Here is a 9857-nt window from a genome sequence, read left to right as displayed (position 1 = left end):
ACGCTTATAGAAAGGGAATAATAAATAGGAAAAAAGAAACGGAAGATAATAAATAGGAAGAAAAGAGAAGAAAAGAGAGAGGAGAGATGATATATGAAAGAATAAATAGGGATTGAGGAGTTAAATTTCTAATTAGAAATGACAATTTGAATATCTAATAAGACTTTTTTTTAAAAATTTCCTTTAACCTACGTTTATAGAAAGATAAGATAATAAATAGAAAGAAAAGATGTGAGAGGAAAAAGAGGGGAGAATAAATAGGGATTGAAGAGTTAATTTTTAACTAGGGATGACATTTATACCCATTATTTTACTTTTAAAATTTATTCTCAATCAATATTGAGGGGGCCAAATAGTGATATTTCACATGTGAGAAGAGACAAAATTGAAAAAAAGAAGAAAACTAATATAAAAAGTAAAAAATTAAGGGAATTAAAAAATCCGGGGGCCATGGCCCCCTCCGGCCCCTTAGTGGGTCCGCCCCTGGGAGGATGGATGAGGAATTAGAGGAATAAAAAAAAAAAGCTGGATGAGGAGAAAAAAAAAATGGGAATACAAGAGACTCAGGAGATACACCAATGACTTTAGTTAGAACTCTTAAGTGTATAATAGGAAAACCATAGTGCCTCTCAAAGATTAGCTGTTCTACTAAGGCTCTAGTATCAATTATCATTCTCGATTATGAGGTTTTTCATTATTTTAAGTTGTTTGGCATTTATTATCAGTTCTATTTTTATTTAAAATAATAGAAAATTTTCTAAAATTCATAATGAACTTTTTATCTATTATAAATTATGGTGAGAATTTCATTCTCTTCATTTATATATAAGTTTACTTAAAATTTTATGATTAAAATAAAGGTAAAATAGTCAATACACATTTAAAAAAAAAAAAATATTTTTTCCCCTCTTTTATTACTTGTTCACTATTATTTACTAACAATTTTTATTTTGATACCAAACTTATTTTTTATTCCATAATTTATTTTTGAAAAAATTCATCAAAATCATTTTTCATTCTTGACCAATAATGAATTGTTGAACTTATTTCTTTTAAACATGCATAATAAAGAATGAAAATTGATACAAAAAAGAGCCTAAATCTCTAGAGAGATCCAGGTGGAAGTCTTGAGTCCATGTAAAAGATAACTTATAATATCAAGCTGAACTTAGAAAACTGGGTATTGAAACTTGGAAGAGGACAAAAGAGCTGGGTTTGAAAGAGAAGAAAAGAAAAGAAGAACGATTATTTATGCAAGGTAAGAAGTCTAGATTTGATCAAAGAAAGTATATTCAAGTCATGACTTTGTACACTTATATGGTGTGAATACGTAGATGTGCCATCCATTAGGTTGCCCTAAAATTTTTCCATTCCATACATATTTTTGCATAGTTTACCAGTTACACGGCACTCGCTCTATTTTGGAGGTGGACAACAAAACGTTTCAAGTGGAGAAATTTGGGTATGGAAGGGTTGGGATCTACAGATACCTTCGTCCTCTATTAGAATTCTAATCTCATGTATTCAAATGAAGGAGTAACAACAAAACCAAATAAATGCAGGAGGCGGCTCCATGCAGACGCACGCAGGTTTAAGAGAGAGGGGAAAAAAAGAAAGACAAGAAAAGAATGATTCTTTATGCAAGGGTAAGAATCTAGATTGTAGTTGGGTTATAGATCTAATTGACGAGTTGGTTCCATGAATTGAGAGATTTACCGCATGGCATTCAAAATGTAAGTTTTCATTAGAAAATGGAAGGAAGAAAAACTATTTCACACATTATTATGTTGGAGGTTTTTTAATTAGGAACTCCAATGCATTCTGATTTGCCCTATAGCATGCAACATGAGCCTTATAAAATAATGAAACGAAATGCTCTGTAGTAGGGGAGTCTTAACTAGTAACTAGAAAAGGCAAGGACTTAATTTTGGATCAAAGAAAGTATATTTCAGATATAAAGGATAAGTGATATGGTTTATCTCATGAATGATGTATATTCTGTGAATCGGTGTTTCTAGCGTTAGCTAAAACAACAAGAATAATAAGTCTTGTCCCATTCTTGCCTTTCAATCAGTTATGTTTGAGGTTATGCAAGATATAATGCCTGAGCTATATAGATTATTTCTCACAACTTCTCTTAAATTTATCTTAAGCCTACTTTAGCTCTTTTAATTTCTTTAATCCAGATTATAGTATTTAGCTAAAGATCTATGAAAATGACAATTTGGTTGTGTGATCCACAACTGTTTCTTTACGAAGAAAAAATCTACAACTGTTTAATGATGATAGAATGATGTTATCATAACATTTGGTTATTTAAACTTTTTTGGGAATGTGAACAATTGTTTAACTTGTACAAGCGTACATCTTTTGCACAAGCTCTGTTCCCAAGGTCATTATGCATTAGAACCCAACTATCAAAATCAGAATCATACTAGAAGTGGGAAAGCCAGATGGGTAAAGACTAAGGAGCTTGAATCCTACTCGGAAATAGGAAACCGAGAGATTTTAAGTCTCCCTATGTATACAGCGGGAGAGGTTCGAGGAGTCTGAAACTCGGAATCAAGAAACATAGATAAAATACCGTAGAGCCCAAGGAGCGGAAGCGGAAGCGGAGCAGGTGTTTCTTCTTCTTCTTCTTCTTCTTCATCCAGGTAGTTTCTTACTTTGTTTGTTATATTCATTGCTGTAGTTGGACCGACCTAGGAACAGCCAAGCCTCTCTCAATCTTGTAACTTAGCTTGTATGGCTTCCTCCTCAAGCGCTAGAAATCGTTTGAAGGTTTCAACTGCAAATTGCCATTCTGGTGTTAAGAATAATAGTATCCCTAGTAGTACTATTGCCCTACTTCCAGATGAAATTCAGATTCTGATTTTAAAAAAATTAGACCCGGTGGGCTTTCATCGTTTCGGTGCTGTGTGCCGGCAATGGCAATCCATCGCCATTGCTGCCAATAAGATACGGCATGGATTTCTCCTCAAACCTCAATTACCATGGTTCATGCTTTCCTACACGGAGTCAAGAGTGTCATCTTCATCATCAGGGTTTTTTCAGTCTCTTCCATGACAAAGTTTTTAGGTTAAAGATGGCTAGAATCCGTGGTGCTCGATGTTGTGGGTCTAGCTGGGGTTGGTTGATAATGTTGGGTAATTATAACGGAAGCATGTTCCTTCTGAATCCATTTACTCGTATGCGTATCAAACTTCCACCTAAATACACTCTTCCCAATTTGGACCTTGGAGATGCAGCTATGGAATGTGAGTCGAACCCAAATTACATTCGCAAGGTTATGTTGGCCGGTGTCGCCTCCTTCTGCTGCTGCTAACGATTCCAATTTGGATGAGAACTCTTCTTCGGCGGTGGCAAAGGGTGATTGTTTGGCTGTAGTGATTTATATGAGCTGTCATTTAGCCTTCTGTAGATCAGGAGATGAGAAATGGACCTCCTTAACAAAGAGCTTTATAGAAGAGAGAAGTGCTGGATATGAAGATCTCATTGTCTATCAAGGAAAATTATATGCAATTAAGTTCAGTTATGATCTTATACTTGTGGAGTTATCTTCTCAACCAAGGGAAACAAGTTGTAACATTGCTCCTCCCCCATTGGAGCAAGATGATGATATGTGTAGTTCTCTTTGTTTGGTGGAATGTCGTGAAGAGTTGTTAGTGGTTACAAGATGGATCAAATTCATTACATTTGATTATTTAACTCATGATTATGATTATGATGCTCAACGTCCAACAACTTACATGTTCACGGTGTATAAGTTGGATCTCCAGCATCCATGCTGGATTGAGGTTGAACACTTAGGCGATCAAATGTTATTTATTGGCACAAGTACTGGCATTTCTGTCTCAGCACTTGACTATCCTGGATTTAAAGGAAACTCTATATATTTTACAGATGATTAATTTCATGGTTATGATGCCATGTGGCCTCCAGAACCACAAAGTGAGAGAGCAGCTTGCTATGATTTAAGTGTGTTTCACTTACAAGATAAAAGCATTGGTGCTATTTTTCCAATTGCTTCACATTCCTATTTGTCTGCACCAATATGGTTCACTCCGGTTTCTTGGTAGAGAGAAAATGGGTGATTTTTCAGAGAATTGTTGAGGTGGGCATCTGTTTTTGTCAATTGAATTGGCTTCCCTTTTATCTTTTCCTGGATTGGCTTCCAGATTTTTACAATGTTCATTGATTTCATTCAAAGATTTCAAGGACAACAGAATTGGATTAGTTGATAATGAAATTTTGCTCTATTTAACTTTCATATCATAAGCAGGTTACCTAAACATCTATTTTTTCTTTTATTCTTCTTGTTCATATTTTTTTATGTTTTTTCAATTGAATTGGCTCCCTGGGTTGGCTTCCAGATTTTTACAATGTTCATTTATTTCATCAAAATGTTTTACAAGGACAAACACAACCGGACTCATTAATAATGAAAATTCCCTCCATTTAGCCCTGCCTCTTGGCCAAGTGTAATTAATTTGACCACATTCATGAATATGTCAGCAACTACCACTAACTTTTCTATCTTAAAAATTTCCTGAATGTATTCATGTCTTGTTACATTTTTTCCAATTCCTAGATCATCTACGGCCATTCGGTTTGAATAATAAGATCAGAAGATAAAAATAGTATATTGATGTATGACAAATAAGCGGGACTAGATAGAGAGAATGAGGGGTGATTGAGTCATATCTTCATAAGTAAATGATGGACTACAAGCCCTGAATCCATGTCTTTAGCAGTTGAAAGGCAGGTCGGTTGATCCATGGGAACTATATAACCAGCATTAACGTTATTGCATGGCACTAGCCCAGGAGAATGGTGATGATTGATGATTGATGGGTAAGAATTCTAATGGAGCGATGAAGAGTGGTCGGACGGTTTTTTTTTTTTTTTTGGTCGGGCGGTTGAGTATTAATTTGATTGTATACAAAAACCAGCAATGTGCTCAACCCTAAATTCAACAATACAAATTCCTTTAAAAACAGAGCTTGTGTGAACCCTAGGTAGACCAAACTGAACCGAATTCAATCTAGTTAATAGGAAGGCTGTTACAGAAAGTACTCAACTATTTGAAATTTTAGAGAGCAAAAGAGATTCACATTTTTCTGTTTACTCCTTGGCATAAGCTCCCTGTTATTGACAGGTTTTTTCTTTTTTTGGTAAAATAGGTGTTTATTTAAATTGAAAACCTCGATTGAATTTACAACCTAAATTATCAAGAGGCCAAAACAAAGCAAAGGGGGAGGAGATTGCTTGAGCATTCGCTCTTTGATTTGCCAAGCAGTATGTTATTTTATTTTCCTTTTTTGAGTGTGTGATTGAAGAGGACATTGTCAGATGATCTCAGAAACCTATTATCATGAATGATTGCTCTGAATTTTCAGCTACCATTTCTGTTGCTGTTTGTGTAAATCAATAATATCTTAGTTGTCTTCTTCAATTATCAAATGTGAGAGATTCAGATCCTTGGCCAAAATTAAGGGTTTTTTTACTGGCAAATGCTTCAGCTATCATTGAAGGCTGATCATCACATCCCTCGTTGAAACAGAGCACCGTTCTCCCATTATGATCACTAAGAATGTCCTCATATCCTGCTGAAAGGGTTTGATTCTGTTGCTGCAAACAAGACCCATCCACATTGAATTTTAGCGCTTCCCATTTGATTAATGGTTTTTCCAAGTGAAAGTTCCTCCCTTTTGTTGCAGGATTGAGGAGAGATACTTGCTCTGCCATATGAACAATTCTGCTGGGCTTTTTGTTGGTCTTCGATGTATAACATTGTTCGTGTTAAGCCATAATTGCCATTGTTGGTCTGACTTTGATTATGCTATTATGTATATATGGTTATGGCTTGGCCACGAACCAAAATCTTGTAGATGTATATTACAATACTGACTGGATGGGGGTGTGACATCATCAATGCTTTAGCATCTTTAAAAGCTTATAGCCATCATTGTGCGTGGATGAGTGTAAAGGAACCGTGGAAAGCATTTCAAATGCTTAGTGGGTGAGTGTTTCAATAGTTCGGTATTTACATCCTACATTTTGCTTTATCCCCGTTATATTTGCTTTACAGGTGGTATCTGGATATCCAGAGAATACTAGTTGCCAATGAAGCTAGGCTGAAGAGGCAAAGAAAATAAGCCTCTACAATAATTGACATCCCCCCCTCTCCTTCTCCATTCTTCTATCTATTAAACCATTCTAAATGATGTACGATTGTGAGTATACTGACCCAAAAATCAACACCATCTTCCACACCCCTGAAAACCCACTCCTCAAACTAAGAGCAGAGTTTAAATCTGCCACGGTCTTCACAAAAACCTCTCAACCACAGCAAAGAAACTAAAACAAAAAGTATAAAAAAAATAAAAAAGAAAGGCTAAAAAATTAAAAAGGGACACATCCACACTCAAAAGCATCACATTGATCTACCATCACCACTTGAAGGGAAAGTCGATCAACCAAGTTTCCTCTTCTCATACATACTTCGTCTGATCTTACTGAGGATCTCATCATCTAACTTTAGAAAGAGTCTCCGCAATTCCCTGTACCCCATCAATGTATATCCGTCAATTTGATCTTCATACTTCTCATAAAATGCAGGAACTGTGAGAATTATAGCAAGACCTGTAATTTTAGCAAGTGAAGAAGTACCAATGAGAGAAATGAAAACCAGGAACATCAAACAATGACTTCATTTCCTTTTTTCTTTTTCTTTTTTTTTGGTGGGGCAGAATTCTTCTAATCTTTTTAGGGGGGGGGGGTAGGGGGTTTAAAGACAGGAATCCAAGCCTTCTGCCTAACTAGTTCCTCAACTCCACATTGACCTTACATGGACCACGTGATACCGGGGTTGAATAAGAACCATCCAACTTTCACCAAAAGCAATGAAGAATATAGTGTTCTTTCCTTCAAGCAAACAATAAACACTATCACATAGCTTTGTATAGTTCATAAGTTAATCTAAAACTATTGAAGGTTGATATGCTAATGGCTGGTTCAATGCTTGGCTGAGATTTTTTTCAAAATCAAACAGAGAAGCAGTTAAATCACCTGGCCCCACAACACCAACAGCACCTCCAATAGGAAGAAAGAGTTTCGATTATCAGAATTTACTTATATAGCTTTAAAATGTTCAAATAGTAGTAGGTTCACTGGCTGATTCTCTGTTTAGCTGAAAAAAATTGAGGCCAAAACTCTCTGTGCATAAGTTCATATTCTCTACCTAGCCCAAAAAGTTTGCAGTTATTTTGACAGGATATATTCATGTGATCACTTCTCTAAAGTGAAAACAGGGGAGATCACCCCCATGGCCACACCCATACTTCCTATAATTCGTTCTCAAAACCTTTCTATCTAAAAGAACTAGGACTATAAAGAATTTCCATAATTTAGTGAAAGCTTGAAACTACTAATCATTCAAATGGAATTAAGAAAGTAAACTTACTGGTGTAGCCAAAAGTAAGAAAGTCCGTCCAACTGCCAACAACTGAGATCAACCAGAGGAAGGCAGCAACTTTTAGAAACATCTTTGAATCCTTTCCCAACGCGACATCCCGAGAGGTTGAAAGCAAGTTGTTCATTTGAGAACAAATGACAGCAGCTACTTCATTTACCACTTCTTCGGATATATGCAAATTTGGCAAAGGTGGAGACGGTCTGCATACAACATCATTCATAATGTAAGGTGTGTGCTGAAATAAAACAGCTCTAAACCAGGAATCACTCAGTTCCATGAGCAAGTTGGTCAGGTCAACCTGATAATGTCATTATATACTCTACAAGGTTCCAAACAAGTTCAAAGAATGACAAATGGATCAGCCAGTTCAACAGAACATGGCTGGTTTTGGTAAGATAACCAGTTTGTAAGACCTATGTTGGGCTACCTGGACATTCCACATCGAGGGTCCCTGGAGTTCAACCTAGCAAGCTAGTCAAATTTCCAATGCTGCCGCAGAAACTTTAAACCGTGTATTGATTTTCATATATGAAGATAGAACTTAAGAAAACTTACTCAGAAAATCATAGAAGTTGAAATTCGACAAAAGAATAGTAGTTCAAAATTTTTTATTTTCAGTATCAAATGAAGATTTCAGATTTTCATGACCACTTAGGAGTAGGAATGAAAAAATGAAAAGTAAAATAACAATAAGTGCTGAATATGTATTTTAAATAAGCTCAATACCTAGACCATGTTAAGCAGTAAGTTTGTGTTCTTAGAGTTGAAAGTACGTGTTTACACTGCCTAGATATTAGACAATCTTGCAGCAAGAAGCAATTTCTATCATTAATCAACAGCACTGATAATGTTGGTGAACTTGAAAACTGTTCGTAGCGTACATCTCAATTTTCTTTTCCCATGAATCAATCCCCTTTTCACGTATCTAGTTATTTGGAAGAAAATTACTAATACTTACCTATTAAGAACTTCAGCCGATTTCGACCAGAGATAGAGAATGACAATCAAGAGGAGGAACACTCTAGAAACAAGCGACAGTAGAGTATAGCCGGATTTTTCAAACACCACCCAAACAGCAAGAGTTACGAGGAGAATCCCCAGAGTAACATCTTTTCGTCTCCACAGCATGACATCTGCAACTGATATCCCGGGGGAAAAAAATAAAAAATAAATAAAAAGACAGCATAAACTCCAACCACTTAAAACTACGCAATCCTTAAAACCGAAGTCTAGACAAGTATATTCAGCATAATTTATGGCTTTAAATCGATTAACACACTATCACCAGACGTTATTCAGAAACCAACTAGATTGCTTCTATTGAGTTCTCCGAAGGACAATCGGTGAAATTAGAAAAGAAAAAGAAAGATGCAGAACGGCAATAGATCAAGTCGAGATTCTAAAATGGAAACTGTAATTCATCATCAATTGGTAAGCGAGAGAGAGAGAGAGAGAGTACCAAGTCCTCCCCCGAGGATCTGATGCACAGTCCTCTCTCTGTTGAACAGTCGATTCGATGAATCCATGAGGAAGAAAGGGAGAAGGAGTTTCTCACAGATTCTTGTGAAACCAGGGGACTTTCAATTCATTGCAAGCTTTGCAGCGAATCAACAATGACGATAAGAAAAACAAAATAACAATTGAAATAAATTTTCTGGAAGTGGATGAGTTGGCTAATAATTTAGAATCCAGCCTAAAAGTGTGACCGAGACTTCCCATCATCTCCGTCTCCGTCTCCAGCTTTTGCTTTTCTTATTATTTAGCACAAGAAGAAGAAAAAAAATCGCAATTTTACAATTGGTTGATATAGGAATATAGGATACAGCAGACTACTTTGTCGATGAACGTGGGCGGTTTTACTTTTATTCTTAAATTACCAGTCAAGTCCTAATTCAGGCCATCCATTCGCTCCTTTGTTGAGGGTAAAATAGGCATTCAAGAAGGTCTTGGACATCCCTTAGTTCTTCGCTTTTTGATGTGGGTCCTAGATACAGGGATTAACCACTCAATCTTACTTTCACTCCATAAAATTATAACTTTTCGGGTTTGGGTTTACAAATTTGACTAAAACAGTATTTATTTTTCTTTTGACAATTTTGCCCCAGGGTCCTTGTCCCTGCTCAGCTCCCATACCTTCTTTGTCGCTACAGTTGATACTTCTACATCCAATGCTACTCCTCCAGTTAGCCATAATCAAGGTTTAAAGTATCAATATGGAGTATTGTATCGGTTAGGTGATTTTAAGAGACGTATCGTCTTGTATTGCTCTAGCTAATGTATTTTAGTGTAATTTAATGGAAAGACATATCGAAATGTATCGTATCGGTTGGGTTAAATAAAGATACGTATCGGCTAGTATCGTATGGTATCGTGAGATACA

General features: G+C 36.1%; 2 protein-coding genes across 2 annotated transcripts; one reads left to right on the top strand and one right to left on the bottom strand.

The window, feature by feature from the left end:
* Positions 1-3085: 3085 nt before the first annotated feature.
* Positions 3086-3911, top strand: LOC149027777 (putative F-box protein At1g44080). The gene is made up of 2 exons (XM_089142910.1): positions 3086-3257; positions 3412-3911. The coding sequence occupies exons 1-2, from the start codon at positions 3086-3088 to the stop codon at positions 3909-3911; spliced, it is 672 nt and encodes a 223-aa protein (XP_088999036.1).
* Positions 3912-6293: 2382 nt separating this feature from the next.
* Positions 6294-9227, bottom strand: LOC149027776 (Reticulon family protein). Its single transcript, XM_089165784.1, has 4 exons — positions 8937-9227; positions 8436-8616; positions 7466-7677; positions 6294-6645 (listed from the first exon to the last, which is right to left on the bottom strand). Exons 1-4 carry the CDS (start codon positions 9001-9003, stop codon positions 6476-6478), a joined length of 630 nt encoding a protein of 209 aa, XP_089021910.1. The 5' UTR covers positions 9004-9227; the 3' UTR covers positions 6294-6475.
* Positions 9228-9857: the final 630 nt, after the last annotated feature.

The sequence above is a fragment of the Hakea prostrata genome, chromosome 1 (assembly GCF_041222555.1).
Source record: "Hakea prostrata isolate BN-2017 chromosome 1, UWA_Hpros_2, whole genome shotgun sequence".
Taxonomy (NCBI): Eukaryota; Viridiplantae; Streptophyta; class Magnoliopsida; order Proteales; family Proteaceae; genus Hakea; species Hakea prostrata.
The sequence above is the reverse complement of the archived record's forward strand: the minus strand, read 5'-3'. Positions and strand labels throughout refer to the sequence as shown.